This window comes from Dasypus novemcinctus, chromosome 17, assembly GCF_030445035.2.
Source record: "Dasypus novemcinctus isolate mDasNov1 chromosome 17, mDasNov1.1.hap2, whole genome shotgun sequence".
Taxonomy (NCBI): Eukaryota; Metazoa; Chordata; class Mammalia; order Cingulata; family Dasypodidae; genus Dasypus; species Dasypus novemcinctus.
The window spans coordinates 26336477-26358979 of NC_080689.1; the positions used below are offsets into that span (position 1 = coordinate 26336477).

General features: G+C 41.2%; 1 protein-coding gene and 1 pseudogene across 2 annotated transcripts; one reads left to right on the forward strand and one right to left on the reverse strand.

Annotated features, from left to right (window-relative positions):
- Nucleotides 1-4220: 4220 nt before the first annotated feature.
- On the reverse strand, nucleotides 4221-6349 carry LOC101412543 (C-terminal-binding protein 2 pseudogene; annotated as a pseudogene).
- Nucleotides 6350-8863: 2514 nt separating this feature from the next.
- Nucleotides 8864-21559, forward strand: GEMIN6 (gem nuclear organelle associated protein 6). 2 transcript variants are annotated; one of them, XM_004466008.4, is made up of 3 exons: nucleotides 8864-8962; nucleotides 9649-9795; nucleotides 19229-21559. In XM_004466008.4, the coding sequence occupies exons 2-3, from the start codon at nucleotides 9668-9670 to the stop codon at nucleotides 19602-19604; spliced, it is 504 nt and encodes a 167-aa protein (XP_004466065.1). In that variant the 5' UTR covers nucleotides 8864-8962; nucleotides 9649-9667; the 3' UTR covers nucleotides 19605-21559. The 2 variants fall into 2 exon arrangements, with proteins under 2 accessions (XP_004466065.1, XP_012383556.1); XM_012528102.4 differs by having other exon boundaries at nucleotides 8891-8973.
- Nucleotides 21560-22503: the final 944 nt, after the last annotated feature.

Here is a 22503-nt window from a genome sequence, read left to right on the forward strand (position 1 = left end):
TGGAAAAAGCAAAGATCCCTGTGTTACCGCTTTGCCAACCTAGAATTTGACCTGTTAATTTGCTTTTGCTTTCTTAGTTTATCTTGGTCTTTTATGAAATAAGTCACTCTGCCTTAATTATGGTTTTGTGTTTTATAAAATATCCTAGCTTCTTCCAATGAATAGCAAATTTATTAATTGGCTAAACAAATAGGTATTGAATATCTACTATATACAGGCACTAAACTGAGGTACTGAGGAGATGAAGATAAGCATGGTCTCTGTCCTGAGCATCTTATTAGGGAGATAAATTAGGAAAATTTTTATTGTGGTGGAAACACCTGAAACAGTTGCTTACTTACACAGGACTTTTTCAAAAAAAAAATAAATAAATCTGAAGATAGGTAGTCCAGGGCTGGTATGCTTTTTTAAAAATCTTTTTTTAAATCTTCTCCCTTATCCTGAGCAGGTAGGCCTTCTTCTCATGCATTTCTCCTCATGGTAGAAAGAGATTCCCTCACTTCCAGGTCTTATATACAAGCCAGGCAGGTAGGAGAAAGAATGGTAAAGGTACAAAAAAGGCTTTCTCCTTTCTAGGAGGCTTTCCCTGTTTATTTTGGAAGTGACAGCCTTCCTAGAGACTTCCACATATCACATTGGCCAGAAGTATTCATTGGAACAACCCTATCTGTAAGGGAAGCTGAAAATTGAGATCTAGCTTTCTCACCTCATTAGGAGGTTGTGGGAAAGAGTTGTAAAATGAACCAACCTACAATACATATATAAATAACAATAAAGTACATAATGGTATCAAAGGGGGCAAAACAACAATGAGGTCAAGGTAACACCTGGAGGAGACTGAAGATCTCACAAGACATCTGGAGAACGGCATGCCTTGTTGAAGCCACTGCCCACAGTCCCAGTTCTGAGACAAGAGTTGACTAGGCATATTGAGATGGAGTCTCACCAATCATATAAGAGATGGAGGTATATTTATTTATAGTTGGACTATTACAGAGTTTCCAAAGTTGAATTCCTATAGGGATCAGGCAGGTAATACAAATATCTGAAGCAGCCAGGTATAAAATAATGAGTGATAGAAAATTAGTTATGAAGAAGAGAAAGCCTATCTAAAACTTCAAATTTTAAAAATACATTTTTTTTCATGGAGGCAGGTACCAATGTACACAAACCCATGTACACAACCTAGTTTGTGACTTCTGGTCTATTCCTTTGTATTTACTAGAAAGTGCCTATATTTTCCTCCAGAGCACCATCTCTTCCCTTAAATAGTATATGTGGAAAACTAGTGAAGGGGTCACAAGGGAGGCAGATAGTTTTAGAAATATTTATTACAGACCAGAATGAGATCTGATGAATCCTGCATTTCCACAGTATACACACATCCTCACAAAGTCCCTGCCTCCTAGATTCAGGGTGTCTGAACAAACACCCACAACCTATTGCTTTCTGACCTTTCTTATTCTATGTCTTCTGCTGCCAAACCTGGGTAACTGAATGGTCAAGTAGAATACAATATTTTAAAATTTTCTTTTACTAAATACAATCCTGTTCCAGTCCTGCATCTCAGAAAATACAATCAGGTTACCTAGTTTGGAATTTCAATTGTTCCCATACTTTTTTGGTCACCTGGATTATAGATGGTCTCTTTGTGCAAATTAATTACAGATTTAATTACATCCATTTTAACTTTTTAAAAAATATTTTATTGTATTTATTTATCCCCCCTCCATTGTTTGTAGTTGCTGTCTGTTCTCTGTGTCCTTTTGCTGTGTGCTCTCTGTCTGCTTGTCTTCTCTTTAGGAAGCACCGGAAACCGAACCCGGGACCTCCCATGTGGAAAAGAGGTGCTCAATCATCTGAGCCACCTCAGCAACCTGGTTTGCTGTGTCTCTTATTTTCTTTCCTCTTTGTGTCTCTTTTGTTGTGTCATCTTGTTGCATCAGCTTGTCACGCGTGCCTGCCATGCCAGCTCACCTTCTCCAGGAGGCACTGGGAACGAAACCTGGGAGCTCCCATGTGGTACAGACACCCAATCACGTGAGCCACACCTGCTTCCCATTTTGTTTAACTTTTAATGTCAGTTTATAGGAGCTTGGAGGAAGTTGCCTCCCTATACCATAAATACATATAACATGTTTTTTTAAAAATAAAATTTTATTTAAGTATATCATTTATGTATGAACATACATGAACAATAAATGTGTAGTAAAATGTGTAAATTTACAGAACAAACATGCATATCATCATACAAGGCTCCATACATCTCCCCACCACCAACACTTTGCATTGTTGGAAAATATTGGTTATAAACTATGCAAGAGCATCATCAAAATATTACTACTACTAACTATAGTCCATATCTTACATTTGGTATATTTTTACCTCAACCCACTCAATTATTTACACCCTATATTAGTATTAAATATTTATTTTCATTGAAGAGAAAAAGTTCTCATATTTGTCCTGTTAACCACCGTCCATCATCCACTACTGAATTTCTTGTCAAGTAACATGCTTCTGAAGCACTTCTTATTCCATATAAACCTTTTCTGATCTAATTTTTAAAAATTTTTATTGATAATTACACTGAATGCTAAATGTCCACCTTTACAATAAATAAAGTAATTTTAACACTAAAACAAAACATGCATCTGATAGCCATTATTTTTCTATTTGGGAGAGTTTTAAAATTATTTTTTGGTCACACACACAAAACAAACAGGAATGTACCTATACAAAGGTCCGCAATAGGCTATCCTATTAAAAAAGTGTTGATTCACAAAAGACTGTGAATATAGCATGTAACTAGTTAATACAAATTTAATAACACACCTTGTATAAAATATCACATGAAGAAAAGACTGTCAAAAAAAGTGGGTTTGTTCAGACAATCTGACAAATTAACAAAAAAAGTGTTTTCTAAGACATAAGGAAATGCAACATTATTATTCTTGAACACTTTTAAGTTCAAGACTTTCTACTCAATAGACTAGCTGAGAATCTGAAACTGAGAAAATATATTTGAGCACAAACAGCTTGTGCAACTTAGTACTTTTTTTTCATCAGAGGGTATTACTCAACTCCAATCAATGTGCCTGCTCCATACACAGTTCAGATGTGAGAAAAGCACTTCCCTGTACAGGAACTGTACTGTCTTCCATCCACTGCTTGCAGTGGTCTAACACAGGCAATCAGTTTTCTCCCCCATTTTGTAGTAACTTAATCTTCCTAAAATCTTCCCTAAAGAAGTAACCAGCCCCCATGGACATAAGGTGCTAGAGTCATAGGATGACTCTATTTTTCATTTCCATGTTTGGAATTCTTGACGCAACATTCCAGAGCAAGTGCTCAGGACCTGCTGCGTCCAAGGGACTGATAAAGGAAAAAAAAATACAGTCATTCACAGGAAAACTTAATACACAATAACAGAAGTTGGTCGTTAAATCACATCTAATCTTTCAGCACTTCGGAAGCAGATGATTTCAGTTTTCCCAAACCTTGGCGTCTAGCTCTTTTGTAGTTTTAACACTACAACATCAATGATGCATCATGTCCAGAATCAGTTAAAAAAGACTGTCAAGGCAAGAGGATGTGGCTCAACTGATAGAGCATCCATCTACCATAAGGAGGGTCCAGGATTCGATCCCCAGGGCCTCCTGACCTGTGTGGTGAGCTGGCCCATGCGCAGTGTTCCCGCACACACACAGTGCTGTGCCACTCAAGTGCTGTGACATGCAGGGGCGCCCCCACGTAGGGGTGCCCCATGTGCAAGGAGTGCACCCCACAAGGAGAGCCACCCTGTGCGTGAAAAAAGCGCAGCCCACCCAGGAGTGGTGCTGCACACATGGAGAGCTGATGCAGCAAGATGACACAATAACAAAAAAAAAGATAGTTTCCCAGTGCCGCTGGATAATGCAAGTGGATAATGCAAGCCGAAGTAGAACACACAGCGAATGGACACAGAGAGCAGACAAGGGGGGGTGGGGAGAAGGGGAGAGAAATCTTAAAAAAAAAAAAAAAAGACTGTCAAATTTCTTTTCTCTTTTTTTTTTTTTTATTTATTTTTTATTTTTTTTTATTGACTTTGTAATAATATTACATTAAAAATATATATGTGAGGTCCCATTCAACCCCAACCCCCCACCCCCCCTCTCCCCCCCCAACAACACTCGTTCCCATCATCATGACACATCCATTGGATTTGGTAAGTACATCTTTGGGCACCTCTGCACCTCATAAACAATGGTCCACATCATGGCCCATACTCTCCTCCATTCCATCCAGTGGGCCCTGTGAGGATCCACGATGTCCGGTGATCACCCCCGAGGCGCCATCCAGGGCAGCTCCACGTCCCAAATACGCCCCCACCTCTCATCTCTTCCTGCCCTTCCCCATACCCATCGTCCACCATGTCCACTTTTCCCAATCTAATGCCACCTCTTCTATGTGGACATTGGATTGGTTGTGTCCATTGCACCTCTATGTCAAGAGGAGGCTCAGATTCCACATGGATGCTGGCTGCCATCCTCCCATTTTCAGTTGTAATCACTCTAGGCTCCATGGTGTGGTGGTTGTCCTTCTTCAACTCCATCTTAGCTGAGTGTGGTAAGTCCAATAAATCAGATTGTAGGTGCTGGAGTCTGTTGAGGCTCAGGATCTGGCTATCACATTGTCAGTCCAGAGATTCAAATCCCCTAAATATATCTTAAACCCCAACGTTAACTGCACCTCCGGCACATTAGCATGAAAGTCTTATGAAGGGAGATCCCATCTGAGTCCAGATTCATCACACATAAACACCATTTCTTTTCTCTTAGTACTTGAACTTTTCACTGTCTCTTGGTCCCAGAATTTATCTGAAAGAGTAACCTTTCCACCTTCTCTGCTATTGCCCCTTGGGGTGCTCTCGATGGTCCCAATGTTTTGTGGGCTGTTTGGGAGAAGGAGCGTGGGAAGATTGTGTCACCGTTGGGAGGTTGTAGGTCACCAGGATTCTTGTGGGGATTATCCATCCATGGCCACAGGAGGGCCTGCCGGAGCCATGCACATGATGCCTGGAGGGTGCTGTATGTGGTGCCATAGAGCTCTGGATGAATTGCTTGCTCATCTATTACTGACCAAGGAGCTGTTGGATAACAAAAAATTCCTTGTTCACACAGTTTCTTAAGCTTCCTGGGATGCAACCTGTAGATTGCTCAGTGGATCTCAGTAGCAGCTGCCTTCCTGATCTCTAATGATGCTTGCTCACTATACCAAGCCGTGTAGGGAGTACAGATTAGATTTGTTGCATCTTTCAATGGGTCCTGAGCAAAACTAAAAGGCTCTGATTCGTGCACACCTCTCGGATCCTTCCTTCCTTGAGGACTTGGGCTAAGGCTTTCTCATCCACCAGTCCACGGCGGGCCCTATTCACCAGGAACGCTCCTTGCCTCATCTTGATAGTAAAGTCACTGACGAGGTGGTGGTTATGTTCATTGAGATTGCGGTGCAAGGAGATGCAGTCGCTCCGATTCAGCAAGACCTGCAGCGTGTAGCTCCTCTGCACGCCCAGGAACTGCTCTATACCATCCTCAAGTACAGGTCATAAAACAGGACGCTAAATCCAAAGATTTCCGCTCGGAACAGCATCCACCCGCCCCGTGCCACCAAAGCCAACGAGGCCAACGTCTCCCCACGGATGCTTGCCGCGCCCGAGGCCATCTCGTGGATCTGCTAGACACTGAACCCGCCAGCCTTCCCGCAGGGCCTGGTACTGCCGCATGATCCGCTGGTAAAGGCTGAGGATGTGGCACATGGCGGAATCTGCAGTCTCTTGCACTGCTGCTGGTGGGATGTTGCACAGGCAAAAGGAAGCTCGCCAGCAGCCTAGATGTTGTCAACACTTGCCGTAGCTGCTGCCTATCCGCACGACCACTCTGGAGGCCTTGAACTTCTCTCGGTCTTCCCTGGTGAAGGTGAGGGTGAGGGTGCGGTAATTGGCGCCGATCGCTGGGTTTAAAACCTTCTCACGATCTCCGGTGTGGACTGTGCATCACGGAGGGCCACGGAGGCCAGGTCCTTGAGGATCGGCACCTCACGGTGCAGTCCCTGCGGTTCACGACCTGGGGGCGGATCCCTTCACAAATTCTGTCCACTCTTTGTCGTTGGACTTTGTGCTTATCCACAAGGGCCGGTCTTTATCGAGCTTCGCAAGTCCAAATCAAAAGGCAAAGCAGCGCTCTGAGAACTTCGGGGAACTTGCAGGAGTCCGCGGGCATTACGCCACTACGGGCCCATTATATATCTGTCCACAAATTCGATAGTTCACACGAAGAACTGGCCGTCTTTTTAAGGGAATAAGCGTCATTGGTTCAAAATAATTTAAGGCAATGAAACCCTAGTTCTGCTAAGCCTGGTCGGCAGGTCGGGCAGGTGATTTTATCTAATTGAACGTTAATAACTGTTTGGAGGCCTGAGAGCCTGAAAAAAATGAAAAGGAAGGGGAAGAATTGTGGATGAAGAATTTCTTTTACAGGCCTGGAGTTGTCAAAGTTGTACCAACCCAATCAATCGTTAAATCCTGCTGATTCCGCCTTTGAAATATCTGTTAAATCCACTTTTTTTTTCATTGCCACTTTTATCACCTTAGACTATACTTCATCACTTCCTCTCTAGACCACTACAGTAGTCTTTAGGAACAGTAACTGGAGTAACTCAGTGATGAACATCCTTATTTTATTCCAAGACATGTCCAGGGAAAAAATAAAAATGGTTAACCCTATTCTTAGTTCTATATAAATGTAGGGATGGTTTTTACTATCAATATCTAATCTAATATACAGAGTCACATTAAAGCAATCAGCCAGTCATTTAATGAGTGAAGGGCAGGGAAAGACTGTTTGAAATGATGACAATAAGAATTTACTTTAAGAATTATATGGAACCCAAGTCTCGGGTAGTAAAGGAAAAACTGATTAATTTTTAATATGTTTTCTGCACTATGGTATCTTCATTCAATTGTTGTAAATTCCCTTTTGGTGTTCACATTCACAGGAATCCAACATTTACCACCTTATACCATTTTTCTGGATAACCAGGCCCCAAAAAGTTACAAAGTATGCTAGAAACCAACTAAGTGTGTGACAGAAATCTGTGGTGGAAAGGAGTCTTTTACAATTTTCCACTGGTGGGGTTTTAGTGAGTGGTTTGCTGGGTGAAATGCAGCTCTTATCTGGGGTCATTTCTTTCCACCTTCTGCAACCTTTCCCAGGACTATACTACCAGGGCACATCCCAAAGGTGCAGGAATTTTTTTTTAATTGTTATAAATTGATTTATATTTACATTTTATATAAATTGAATCATATAATATGTTACACAATATATTTAGGTCATAGTAAGTAATGCAATCATGCAGTATTTGTCCTTTTATGTCTGACTTGCTTTACAATGTCCTCCAGGTTCATCCATGTTGTCACATGCTTTGCAACTTAATTTCTTCTTATAGCTGCATTATATTCCATCATGTGAAAACAGCACAGTATTTTTTATCCATTCATCGGTTGATGGACCCCTGGGTTGTTTCCAACTTTTGGCAATCGTGAATAACGCCACTATGAACATAGGTGTGCAGGTGTCTATTTGTGTCATTGCTTTCAGTTTTTCTGGGTATATACCCAGTAGCAGCCTTGCAGGGTCACATAGCAAATCTATATTCAACTTCTTTAGGAATTGCCAAACAGTCCTCCACAGTGGCTATACCATTCTACATTCCCACCAACAATGACTAAGTGTTCCTATCTCTCCACATCCTCTCCAACACTTGTTTTTTTCTGTCTTTTTAATAGTGGCCATTTTGATAGGTGTGAAATATCTCATTGTAGTTTTGATTTGCATTTCCCTAATCATTAGTGATGTCGAGCATTTTTTCTTTTTTTTTTTTTTTGCCATTTATATTTCTTCTTTGGACAAATGTCTATTTAAGTTTTTCACCCATTTTTAAATTGGGTCATTTGTCTTTTTATTGTTGAGTTGTTACATCTCTTTAAATATTATGGATATTACCCTTATCGGTGATATTACCCTTATGTGATCTCCAAATATTTTCTCCCATTATGTCGGCTGCCTTTTCACCCTTTTGACAAAATTCCCTAAGGTGCAAAAGTGTTTAGTTTTGAGGAGATCCATTTATCTATTTTTTCTTTTGTTGTATGTTCTTTGAGTGTAAGGCCCAAGAAACCACCATCTACCACAAGGTCTTTAGGATGTTTCCCTACATTTTCTTCTAGTAATAGTATGGTTCTTCTAGTAGTATTTGGTTATGCCAGTACCATGTTGTTTTGACCATTGTAGCTTTCTACTATGTTTCATGATTAGGTAGTGAAATTCCTCCCATGCCTTTCTTATTTCTTAGAAGTCTTTTGGCTGTTTGGGTGTAATTTCCTTTCCAAATAAATTTGGTAATTGCCTTTTCTAATTCTGTAAAGTAGGCTGTTGGAATTTTTAATGGTTCAGGAGCAGGAATCTCAACCGCCCTATATAGGCCAAACAAGAAATACCTCCAACGTATTTTCACTTCGCATTTCTAGAGCTTTAGGAATTCAGATTTGTACCTAGAGGGTCTATGTGTTTTGATTTCCTGGCAAAGGTGCATTTTCACGTCTACTATGAATGAGAAGCTGACACGAGCCTTTTCCTCTTCAATGAACAAAAAGTTTGTCGTAACAGTGAACCGTAACGGCGCTAGCAAACATGATGATTTTTTAAACAAAATCTCAGCCCCAGCACGCGCCGTACTCTCCGCCATTATGTCGCCGGGCTCTAGGTCTCAGCAGTCTAGGGAGCGACACGAACCGAGGACTACAAAACAGAGGATTCTGGGGGAAGGAAGTGACGATCGACGCAAAGCATGTTGGTCTCGCGCGGGCTTCGCTTAAGGGATTTCTTGGCGGCGTGGTTGCTGATTACCTGGTGCTGCAAAGGTTATTAAACGGTATTTTTTCTCGTTTGTTAGAATTAAATATTAAATACCAATAATTTTAAGTAGAGCTTTAAATGGTACGACTGTAGGATAGGCCAGGTAGTCTGGAGCTCTATAGTCTTACTAAGCAGCTCCCTCCCCCTTTTTACATCCTCCAAACACATTTTAAGAAAAAATTGTAACAAATCCGGGGGGGGGGTCTCCATGGCGAGGTCTAACCGAGACCCATGACCTGAGAGCGAGTGAGTGGGTGGGCATCAGAGTTGTTCTTTGCCCCTCTTTTGGCTAAATGTAGTGTGAAGTAATCTGGTTGAGGGAAAGTAGTGTTGGGCATCTTCTGCAGACCTGAATGACGTTTGAAATGGAATTGGGGGCGTAGATTCGATGCAGATGAGTTACCCCAGACGTCTCCTGTGGCGATTTGGTGTCCCTTTAGCATCCAGGCTGGATTGCAAATATTAACTTTTATTTTTCCAGATCTATTTTGAGAAAATTTCACGCAGTTTTTACGAATGTGTTATTTCCCCCTAACCATAGCAGTTTCTTAAACATACATTGAAACAGTTGTATTAACTACTTAAGAATTTGAGGCAAATCAGACGATTCTCTGCCTCTAGGAGGGAGATAATTGGTAAGACATCTATTTGGGTGGAACATATATATTAACTGGAACTAGTGGTTTTTTAGATCTACACAGCTGGTACCCATGAGTGAATGGATGAAGAAAAGCCCCCTAGAATGGCAAGATTACACTTACAAAGAAGTCAGAGTGACAGCCAGTGAGAAAAATGAGTATAAAGGATGGGTTTTAGCTACAGACCCAGTCTCTGCCAAGTGAGTATGCGACTTCCTTCCTGAAATTGTTGACACCCTTTTGTGATGCCTATATGCTATATCAAAATTTAGAAAGCAGATAAGCTAATTCTCATCTAAGAATTTCATTTCCTTTTTAAACACATCAATTTTATTGGTACATGTTAATAAAGCATACAGTTCATCCAAAGTATACAATCAGTGGTGCTTGGTATAATCACATAGTGTGCATTCATCATTCACCTTTTTTTTTTTTTGAGGTACTGGGGCCAGGGATTGAACCTTAGACGTTTTGTGTGGGAAGTCAGCCTTCAACCACTGAGCTACATAGGCTCCTTTGTGTTGTTTTTTTTTCATTTGTTTGTTGTTATTTTTAGGAGGTACCCCCTCATATGGGGGAAGCAGGTGCTGAACAGCCCGAGCTACATCTGCTCCCTCATTTCCTTTTTATTTTTTTTTAAGATTTATTTTATTTATCCCCCTCCCCTACCCCCCATTGTTTGTGCTCATTGTCTGCTTATCCTCTCTTTAGGCACTGGGAACCAAACCTGGGACCTCCCGTGTGAGAGAGTGGCACTCAAGAGCTTGAGCCACCAATACTCCCTGCTTTGTTGTCTCTCTCATTGTGTTTCTTCTTTGCGTCTCCCTGTGTGTCATCTTGTTGTGTCAGCGCGCCTGCACCAACCTGTCTTGCCAGCTTGCTGTCTTGCTTGTCTTCTCCAGGAGGCACCAGGAACCAAACCTGGGGCCTCCCATGTGGTAGGTGGAAGCTCAATTACTTGAGCCACATCCTATTCCCATCTTTTCCTTTTTTTAAAAAAATTTATTGAAGTATATTGCTCACATATAAATATATATAAACAAGTGTATAGTAATAATTATGGATCTATAAAACAAACATACATAGCATCATACAGGACTCTAATAACTCACCCTACCACAAATACCTTGCATTGTTGTTAAACTTTTTTTTTTTTTAAAGATTTATTTATTTATTTAATTTCCCCCCCTCCCCTGGTTGTCTGTTCTTGGTGTCTATTTGCTGCGTCTTGTTTCTTTGTCCACTTCTGTTGTCGTCAGCGGCACGGGAAGTGTGGGCGGTGCCATTCCTGGGCAGGCTGCTCTTTCTTTTCACGCTGGGCGGCTTTCCTCACGGGCGCACTCCTTGCGCGTGGGGCTCCCCCACGCGGGGGACACCCTTGCGTAGCACGGCACTCCTTGCGCGCATCAGCACTGCACACGGCCAGCTCCGCACGGGTCAAGGAGGCCCGGGGTTTGAACCGCGGACCTCCCATATGGTAGACGGACGCCCTAACCACTGGGCCAAAGTCCGTTTCCCTAAACATTTTAAACTAATGATTAAAGAGCATTGTCAAAATAGTACTACTAACCAAAGTATTTTCCCCCAACCTTATTATTATTATCTTTATATCATTTATATAAGAACATACATAAATAATAAGTGCATAGTAAAAGTTATGGACTTTCAAAGCAAACGTGCATAACATTATACAGGGGTCCCATTCATCAACCCTCCACCAACACCTCACATTGTCATGAGACATTTGTTAATAGATTATGAAAGAATGTTGTCAAAATCTTACTACTAATTATAGTCCTTATCTTACGTTTGGTGTATTTTTCCCCCAAACCAACCTTTTATTATTATTATTTTTTAAGATTTATTTATTTATTTATCTTCCCTTCCCTCCATCCCCATTGTCTGCTCTCGTGTCCATTCACTGTGTGTTCTGTGTCCCCTTGCATTCTCGTCAGGCAGTATGGGAATCTTTGTCTCTTTTTGTTGTGTCATCTTGCTGCATCAGCTCTCTGTGTGTGTGGTGCCACTCCTGGGTGGGCTGCACTTTTTGCTCAGGGCAGCTCTCCTTCGGGGCGCACTTCTTGCGTGTGGGGTACTCCTACGTGGGGGACCCCCCCTGCGTGGAATGGCACTCCTTGCTCATGGCAGCACTGTGTATGGGCCAGCTCACCACACGGGCCAGGAGGCCCTGGGTTCAAACCCTGGACCTCCTATATGGTAGGCGGACGCTCTATCATTTGAGCGACATCTGCTTCTCTACTATTTCTTAAATATGTTTTTTATGACAGAAGTTGTAAGCTTATAAAACAATCATCATGCACATGTGCAGAATTTCCAAAACAATATCCATCTACCAACACACCACACTGGTGGAACATTGGTGACAGATAAAATAATATCATCTGATTGTTACCATGTCCATAGTATACATTTGGCACACATTCTCCATACTGCCCCATTATCAACACAGTAAATTTTTGGCATAGTGATATTACATTATCACTGCTAACCACAGTCCATAGGTCACTCCAGTTGTATTTTTCCCATACTTCTCCACATTCCCATACCCTGCAGTAGTGATATACATTTGCTCTAGCTCACAAAGGACACTCTTGCATCTGTACCATCAACCACAATTCTCATCCACCTCTTGGTTTACTGTGCTGTTCAGTTCCTAGATTATTCTCTAGCATTGTCAATTGGCATTTACATACATAGACTATCATTTTCAGCCACATCCCATTTATAAACTAGCTGTTACTCACTATGTGTTACCATCTATTCTATACATTTCCACACTAACAGTAAAGCTAATTAAAACTTCTCCATACATTAAACATCAGTAGTCCATCTCAGTCATCCTCTTACCTCCTTTAAGAATCCACCACCTACCACCAGGTCTTGAAGATATTTTCCTACGATTTCTTCTAGAAGCTTTATGGTTCTTGCTTTTATATTTAGATTTTTGATCCATTTTGAGTTAATTTTTGAATAAGGTGTGAGATATGGGTCCTCTTTCCTTCTTTTGGCCATGGATATCCATTTCTTTCAAGCACCATTTGTTGAATGGACTGTTCTGCCCGAGCTGTGTGTGTTTGACAGGCTAGTCAAAAACCACTTGACCATACATGTGAGGGTCTGTTTCTGAACCATAAATTTGGTTCCATTAGTCTATGTGTCTGTCTTTATGCCAGTATCATGCTGTTTTTACTGTAGCTAGGTAATATAATTTAAAGTCTGGAGATGAGAGTCCACTTTTCCTTTTTAAGATGTTTCTGGCTATTCAGGACCGTTTACCCTTTCAAATAAATTTGATAATTGTGTTTTCAATTAAAAAAAAAAATGCCAGTGGAATTTCTATTGTGATTGCATTGAATCTATATATCAATTTGAGTACAGTTGACGTCTCTATGATATTTAGTCTTCGAATCCATGAACATGGAATGTTCTTTCAGTTATTTAGGCCTTTTTTTGTTTCTTTTGATATTGAGTTGCAGTTTTCTGAGTACAAGTGCTTTACATTGTTGGTTAAGTTTATTCCTATTTGAGTTTTATCTGTCATCTTTCATTTTCCCTACTCTTTTGACACTTTTGGTTGCTTTTATTGATATAATCTTCATTTCTGTACTCTCTTCCAGGCCTTTCTCTCCTATCTTTTCTTTTCAGGCTCTGGCACACCCTTTACCATTTCCTGAAAATCTGGTCTTGGTTAGAAATTCTCTCAGTTTCTGTTTATCTGTGAATATTCTAATCTTGCCCTCATTTTTGAAAGACAGTCTTGCTATATATAAGATTCTTGGCTGGAAGTTTTTCTCTTGTAGTATCTTAAATATATCAGACTACTGTCTTCTTGCCTCCATGGTTTCTGGTGAGAATTCAGCACTTAATCTTATTGGGCATCCCTTATATGTTATGCATTGCTTTTTTCTTGCTGTTCTCAGAATTTTCTCTTTGTCTTTGGCATTCTACATTTTAATTAGTATGCATTTGGGAGTTTGTCTCTTCGGATTTTTTTGGATGTGAGTACATTGTGCTTCTTGGACATGGATATCTATGTTCTTCGATAGGGTTGGGAAATTTTCTACCATTACTTCTTTAAGTATTCCTTATGCCCCTTTTCCTTTCTCTTCTCCTTCTGGACACCCATGACATGTATGTTTGCACATCTTTTGCTGTCTTTAAATTCCCTGAGACCTTGTTCAACTTTTTCCATTCTTTTCTTCATCTGTTCTTTTGTATGTTCACTTTCAGAGGCCATTTCTTCAAGCTCACCAATCCTTTCTTCTGCCTCCACAAATCTGCTATTATATGATTCCAATTTTTTGTGTTTTTTAAGATTTATTTTTAAAATTTATTTCTCTCCCTTCCCCCCCCCCAGTTGTCTGCTCTCTGTGTCCATTCACTGTGTGTTCTTCTACGTCTGCTTGCTTTTTTGTCAATGGCACTGGAAATGTGTGTCTCTTCTTGTGTCATCTTGCTGCATCAGCTTTGTTTGTGTGCGGCGCCATTCCTGGGCAGGGTGCGCTTTTCTTGCACGGGGCAGCTCTCCTTACAGGGTGCATTCCTTGAGTGTGGGGCTCCCCTATGCGGGAGACACCCCTGCGTGGCATAGCACTCCTTGTGTGCATCAGTACTGAACGTGGGCCAGCTTACCACTCGGGTCAGGAGGCCCCAAATTTGAACCCTGGACCTCTCATGTGGTAGGTGGATGCTCTATCCATTGAGCCAAGTCCACCTCCCCCAGTGTTTTTTTAAAATTTCATTTATTGTGCCTTTCATTTCCATAAGATCTTTTTCTATGTATGCTTTCAAATTCTTCTTTGTGCACATCCAGTGTCTTCTTAATATCCTTAATCTCTTTAGCCATCTCGTTGAGTTTTTAAGGAGCTGTTTTGTTGTCTCAACTCCTTTATGTCATCTGGAGACTTATCTTATTCCTTTAACTGGGCCGTAGCTTCCTGTTTCTTGGTGTGGATTGTCATTTTTTGTTGTTTTCTTGGCATCTGGCTTACTAGAGTATTTATTTTGGGTGCATTTTTTCTCTTTAGTTTAGAACTTCCTGCCCTTTCTCCCTTGCTGGTTGTGCAGTAGGAGCCAAGGATGTAGTTGGTGCTGTAAGTTGTGGAGGCTTAAGCTCCCTCATTGCCCCAGGGACCAGTGACATGTCTCCCAGCTTTCTCTTTTGCCAGGGGTTGGAAGAGAGTCACAGCTGTGTGGAATAATCCAAGCTCTCCAGGCCTAGACTGTAGTTGCCCAGAGAGACTGATGAGGTTTCATGTCCCCTTTCTTCCCTGCCTGGGGCAGGGATGGAGCTGCAGGTGTGGGAAGCAATCCATGCAGTACGGGTCCAAGATGAGCACAGTTGCCCTGGTAGACTTCTGATTATTCAGTCTGTGCCAGCCAAAGGTACCTGCAGTTACCTGGATAGGCTGGTGCAGGGTCAGCCAGCCTCCACCCTGCTAGAGGTGGGGCTGAAACCTAGGCTAGGGCTGATCTGGGTGAAAAAAATGGGTTCCTGTTATCACTGTGATTTTTGGTCTTGGCTTTTTTCTCAGGCTGGGGAAGGAGTCTAAGTGCTGGCCACCGACCTTTTTCCAACTTGGACAGATTCACACCCCAGCTGTTTCCTAAGGTTACACCTTAGCCCACTGAGTCTACCCAATCAGTAGCCAAAATCAATGGCCAGCCATCTCCTCCCATGTTTTTTGGGAAATGGAGCTTCCAGTTCCACCACAGAATAGCTCCTGGGGCAGCTTTGCATTGCCAAAGTAGGATAATCACTGGCCTTTATGGCTCGAGCTGCTAATTTCCTAGAGAGGCCAGAGCAGGTCCCCCCAGCTCCCTCCCTGCCAAAGTTGGGGCTGGAGCCTAGGCTAGAGCTGTAATCCGATCTCGAATGAAAGAAACCTGTCCCCACCAGCACTGGGATTTTCTGTCCACCCTGCTTCCCCTCTTGCCAGGCTTGAAGTTAAGATGGTGGCTACTGGCCTCTTTCTGACTTGAATAGGCTCAAACTTTAGCTGTTCTCAGGATTATACTTTAGCCCTCTGAATTTACTCATGAGTAGCTGAAGTTGGTGCCCAACAGTCTCTTCCTCCCCCATTTTTGGTGAGTGGAGCTTTCAATTCCAGCTGCGGAATGGCTCATGAGGTGGCTGGCTTGTGCCTCCAGTGGAGGATGGGCACCAGCCTACGTGGCATGGAGCACTCTACTTACGAATCTTCTCTGCAGATGGGCAGTCTCCTCCTTCCATTTCTTAAAGGATGTGGCAGGATGCTCTTCTGGTCTCCTGGAGCCCCCAAACAGGTTCTTCAGCTAGCTCCAGATAGCTGTAGATGTTTACCAACTGCCCTGTAGAAGGAGCTGATTCTAGGACCTCCTTACTCCACTGTCTTGCTTGTTATCCCCCCCAGCATTTCCTTTTTTTTTTCTTTATTTTTTTAATGTTACATTAAAAAAATATGAGGTCCCCATATACCCCCCCACCCCCCTCCTCCCCCCATAACAACAACCTCCTCCATCATCATGAGACATTCATTGCACTTAGTGAATACATCTCTGAGCACCGCTGCACCTCATGGTCAATGGTCCACACCACAAATTTCCTTTTTTTAAAATTTATTTATTTATTTATTTATTTTTTTAATGTTACACTAAAAAAATATGAGGTCCCCATATACCCTCCACCCCCCTTACCCACTTCTCCCCCCATAACGACTCCTTCTCCATCATCATGAGACATTCATTGCACTTAGTGAATACATCTCTGAGCACCACTGCACCTCATGGTCAGTGGTTCACACCATAGCCCACACTCACCCAGTGGGCCATGGGAGGACATACAATGTCCGGTAACTGTCCCTGCAGCACCACCCAGGACAACTCCAAGTCCCGAAAACGCCCCCACATCACATCTCTTCCTCCCTCTCCCTACCCTCAGCAGCCACCATGGCCAGTTTCTCCACACCAATGCCACATTTTCTTCAATTACTAATCACAATAGTTCATGTATAGAATATCAGTAAGTCCACTCTAATCCATACTCTATTCCTCCATCCTGTGGACCTTGGATTGGTTGTGTCCACTCCACATCTTGGTCTAGAGGGGGCTTAGATTCCACATGGATGCTGGATGCAATTCTCCTGCTTTCAGTTGTAGGCACTCTTGGCTCCCTGGTGTGGTAGTTGACCTTCTTCACCTCCATGTTAGCTGAGTGGGATAAGTCCAATAAACCAGATTGTAGGAGTTGCAAATCTGTTGAGGCTCAGGGCCTGGCTATCACATGGTCAGTCCAGAGATTCAGGTCCCCTGGGTGTACACTAAACCCCAGCACCAATTACAGATCCGTTAAAAGTAACAGGAGAGGCTTCACATCATTTCCTTTTAATCCATATGCTGGGCTAACTGGGATTACCCTATCAGATCAGCCAATTTTATAGAAATGGGGCACTTCTTTTCTTTTTTTAATAGGAAATTTCAAATATCCACAAATGTAAGAGAATAGTGTAACATACACTACGCTTACCTCTCCTCCAGATATTTTAAAGCAAGGTATCATATCATTTTGTTCATACATATCTCAATACATCTCTTAATAGGTAAGAACTTTTTAATTAAGGTAACTATAGTACCATTATAACATCTAACAAAATTAATAATTCCCAGTCCGAGTTCGGGTTTTCCTGGTTGTCTCAAAATTGTCTCTTCATATTGGTTTATTAATTTGGCTGATATATTTTATGTATTTTAATCTGCACTTCTCTCCCTCTTTGTTTTGTCATTTATTCATTGAAAAACTAGGTTGTTTGTCTTGTTGAATTAAATAATTTCTAGATTTAGCTCATTGCATTATTTTGGTGTAGTTTAATATATTCTTTTGTCCTTCATATTTCTTAAAACTGTTATTTAGATCAAGAGGTTTGGTTAGTATCAGATTCATTTTTTCCAAGACTATTTCAGTTTTATTTTGGAATAATTTTAGATTTACAGAAAATTGACAAAGAAAGCACTGAGAGTACTATTATACTCTTCACCCAGCTTCCCCCATGTTAATAATATCTTAACATAACCATGATACATTTGCCAAAACTAAGATATTATATTAACTAAACTATAGACTTTATTTTGATTTAACCAGTTTTTCCACTTATGACCTTTTTCTGTTCCAGGATCCCACGTTGCATTTAGTTCTCATGTCTTTAGATATTCTCCAATATGTGACAGTTTCTATTTTTTCTTGCTTTTCAAGACTTTTGAAGAGTACTGTGAGGCGTTTTGTAGAACGTCCTTCAATGTGGGTTTGTGTGATGTTTTCTCTTAAATAAATTGGGATTATTGGTGTTGGGGAAGGATACCACAGAAGTAACTTGTACTTACCACATCATATTTTGCATTGTATTCTTGAGATTAGGTGATAGTTTTCCTTTTTTATCCTCTCCTTCTCTGCTCTTGGTCTTAGGGTTATACTAGCTTCATCAAACAAATTTAAGGCATACTCCTTTTATTATAGTCTTCCATGGAAAGATTTTTAACTAGTCATTCAGTTTTTCAAAAAAGATTATAGGACTATTTACATTCTCTAATTTTTTTTTGTCCATAGCAGAAATTTATATTTTCTAGGAAGTTTTCCATTTTGTTTAAATTCTCAATTATTAGCATAACTTTTTCCTTTTTTTTTTTTTTTTTTAAGATTTATGTATTTATTCCCCTTCCCTCATTTACACTTGGTGTCTGCTCTCTGTGCCCATTTGCTTTGTGCTCTCTCTGTCTGCTCCTCTTCTCTTTAGGAGGCACCAGGAACTGAACTTGGGACCTCCCATGTGGAAGAGAATTATTCAATTGCTTGTTCCACCTTAGCTCCCTGCTCTGCCACGTCTCTCATTGTGTTTCCTCTTTGTGTCTCTTTGTTCCGTCAGCTTGCTGCATCTGCTCACTTTTCCAGCTTGTCTTCTTCAGGAGGCACGGGAAACCAAACCTGGTATCTCCCATGTGGTAGGCGGGAACTCAGTTGCTTGAGCCACATCAGCTTCCCTTACCTTAATATTTTCTAAGTTTAATCTTTGCTGCTTTATTCCTATTTATTTATTTTTCTTAATTTATTATTTATATGTGCCTTCTCTCTATGGTTATCTATCTACCCTGAGTTTTGTGAATTTTATATGCCTTTTTTCAAAGAGCCAATTTTTGGATTTGGTTGTTGACTCTTGTTACCTATTTCATTAATTTTGCACCTTATTTTCTTTGGTCTGCTTTGGGGTTATTATTTAATAGTTGTTTTTAACTCTAAAAGTTAAATTTGTAGCCTTTTTCTTTTCTAATATACACACTTAAGGCAGTCATAACTCTTAATCTTTGCATCCCACATTGATTTGCTTTAGACTGAATAAAAAGCTCAGAAACTGTGTAGGACCCTCAGCAAATGCTTGTTGAACAAGTGAAAACATCTGACAATCGAAGGGTTAATGTTATACAGGGAACGAGCACCCCCCCCACAATTGTAGTGACTTTTGGGATAATTGGTTTTCTTGTTGGGGTTGATGATGCCTTGCATTTTGTTGCTTCCTTCCCAGAGTTGTATGGGCCTTTTAAGTTTGCTTCTTTGCAAATCTGTTCTGACTTTATTTTCTTCCAAAGTATTGTCCTTGTGAACTTCCTTGAAGATGGCAGCATGTCTGTGACTGGAGTTATGGGACATGCCGTGCAGTCTGTTGAAACTGTGAATGAAGGAGACCAGAGAGTGAGAGAGAAGCTGGTGCATTTATTCATGACCGGAGACTGCAAAGCATACAGCCTTGAGGATCTGGAAAAAAGAAAGAACAGCCTAAAGACATGGCTAGAGAAGAACCACATCCCTATTACTGAACAGGGAGATTCACAAAGGACTCTCTGTGTGGCTGGGGTCCTGACTATAGACCCACCGTATGGCCCGGAAAATTGCAGCAGTTCTAATGAGATTATTCTGTCCCGTGTTCAGGATCTTATTCAAGGACATCTTACAGCTTCACAGTGAGAGGCCAAAAATTTTGAATGAGCTAATTGAAATAGACTATTTTTTTTTCCTTCCTGAGATGTTTTTAATTTAAGTCTTCATATTACAGAACTTTAAAGGTGTGTATGTGTTTTGATTCTTTGTTGTTTTGGTAAAATCAAAGGTGTGGATTATGGATTATGGATGCTAATTTCTTTGGGAAAGAGCTGACCTGGGGCAAGGATAGCATCTCATGCAATAAAATTGACACAGGTATGTCAGAATCATGAGGGTTTTTTCTTATAATGGGGATATTCCTCCATTTTTGTTAGGCAAGAAATGTACTTGGAAAAATGCAACATGTTAGATTCAATATAAAATGTTAAGGTAAAATCATAGTCTTGTTAAGTCTTTTTATCTTATTAATTACACTAATCATATGTATTTTTAAAATGTTTATATCTTTTATTTTGGTGTTGATGATGAAGTAGTTTTTGAGTCAGAACATATCCTTTTTTCATTTTCACTATTAGTAAAATCAACACATAAGCCTTATAACACCCAATGCTTTTACAGTAAACATCGGCTGATAACTCTTGAGGAAAAAGGGAGGTGTGTCAAGGTGTTCTGCTGCTGAACTTAGCCCAGCTTCTTTTGCCTTTTGTGGTTTTAGCCCAAGTTTCAGGCTCAGTGCTGCTTGCCTATAGTCTTATTCCCCAGTTCAGAGCTTCGCTGAGGGAAGAGAATGCAGGAACCATGCCTTACTTCCTGACCCTATCCTGTCGGAAGCCAGTTATGAATTGGGACTCTTTATGGAGGTTTCTGGACCGGAGAGACACCTCAGACTGTTAGTTTGGGAGTCTTTTCTGGGTCATATCTAGAGTGGCCCCAAGGCTCTCACATCACATAAATCTCTGACTCTAGGACAGGGTTTGGCAAACTGCAGGCTGTCAGGTCAAATCCAGCCTGTTGCCTCTTTGTTAAATGAAGTTTTATTGGGACCAAGTCACACCCATGGGTTTATGTTTTGTCTGTGGGTGTTTTCATCCTATAATGGCAAAATTGGATTGTTGAAACAGAGACTGTATGGCTTCTATTTACTATGTGGCCCTTTACAAAAAGTTTACCCTAGGAGATCGCTTCTAGGAGATCTTTGCACTAGCCTGGTCTGACAGGTTAGGGCAGACTGCACGAGGCAGTTTTGACCTTGATAAGCCCCTGAGGCTGCTACTGGCTAAGCCCACTCATATTTCCTGGTCCATCTGCACAAGATTTCTCAGTTCCATGTTGTCTGTCGTTTGGCAAAACTTTTGTAAAATGACAATGGGTACATTTTGGAATACTTACTTTAACATATTCAGAGTTACTGTGTCTTAAGCCTAGCCATTGAATACATTTTGATAACATAGCTTAAATTATTTTCCTGCAGAGTTGCCTAATAACAGGATGTTGAATCCCAGTATTTCTCCCGCTTTAGCAAGCATCAGAATCAGCTGGAGAACTTGTTACAACAGATTTCCTGAGCCCTACCCCCAAGAGATTTTGATTTAGTTGGTCTGGTGTAGGGCCAAGAATTTGCATTTCTAACAAACTCCCAGGTGAAGGAGGTGCTGCCAGGCCCAGACTACACTTGGAGACACAAATTAGAAACTTCGGGAAGGTCCCTCCTTCACAACTTTAAAGTTCTGTTATGCTGCAGGGTAAATGAAGGCGGAATGCCCTTTCCGTGAACCTCAGGTCCTGGAATGAGGCTGGGTTGGTCTGGCCAGCCACCTGACTCTTATAAACAGGGCACTACATGTGAGCATGGAGGGAACACCTGTGATAATAATCAGGAGGTCTGGTAATTGTTAACTAGTAACCCTTGTGTCCTACTGTTTGTAACCTTATAAAAGCTGACTGTGTCTGTTAGGCAGTGTGGGAGCATGGCACAGAGCTTCGTCCGGCTTGTCGCCACCGGTTTCTGTGTATAAATAAGTAATAAAGGCATTACAGTTGCTGGGCTCCTGTGTGGTTTCTCAAATATCAAAGTAGTTGGTCAGGCTTGACTGCCCGTGTTACAGTTGGCGTGGTCAGCAGGATATTTCAGAGTCTCCTAACTGTAAGAGCCATGGATGGCATGGCTTTTACATTGGGAGGTCTGTGAGGGAAATCTTGCCCTTTACTGGAAAGTATGTGGGGAAAAAAATCCCTGGGTGACCCCATTCCTCTTTGTGGTTGTGTTTAACCTTATCAGTCTGCTTGGGCCTAGGAAATCAGACTTGGGGTCCTGTACGTGACTTGGAGGACACCCCGTATACGCCCGCAGGGTTAGTACAGTTAAGAATGTTGAAGATGTCTTCCTGAAAAAGAAAAAGCATCAGGCCGTGGCTGTGGCCACTGCTTGGCCCTTAGTTGCCTTGGGAGATGGCTCCAAAAACAAGCTTGCATGTTACAGGCAACACTGATTCCAGAAGAGATCTTGAAAGCAGTGACAGTCAGAGATGGAAAATGATGGAGAGCTTAGAAAGAGCCATACGGAGGTAGTAAAAGTTATGAGTCAAATTAATTTGTTGGTGTGTCTCAACTCTTTGTGTCTTTGTTCCAGATAGGATACAGAAAGTGCAGAAGGTCCATGGAACAGGAATTTTGGGGGTTAAAGCTGAGTAAGATTTGATGGGTCTGAAAGCTTTAGTTAGAAAACAGAATGAGGGATATGAGACTTGACATAAAGTCAAGTTGTTTTTTCTGTACTGTGGAAGTAAAATCCTGGGTTCCTTTTTTTTTTTTAACTTTTAAAGGATACATAGGTCACAAAATAAAATACCTGTTGATTAACATCATCACAGTGGGGGTGTAGAAGTGAGAAGCAATGTAAGTTTAACGTGTTACTCATTGCATCGGAAGTATTTATAAAGTGTATGAAAATTAGAGAAACTTCAGTGTGTTGCAGTTTCAGACT

What these genes read in the sequence shown, in the direction of transcription:
- GEMIN6 (XM_004466008.4), top strand. Translation starts at nt 9,668, where the DNA reads ATGAGTGAATGGATGAAGAAAAGCCCCCTAGAATGGCAAGATTACACT. An exon ending in ACAGACCCAGTCTCTGCCAA is followed by an intron (nt 9,796 to 19,228) that starts GTGAGTATGCGA and finishes TTTCTTCCAAAG; the next exon opens with TATTGTCCTTGTGAACTTCC.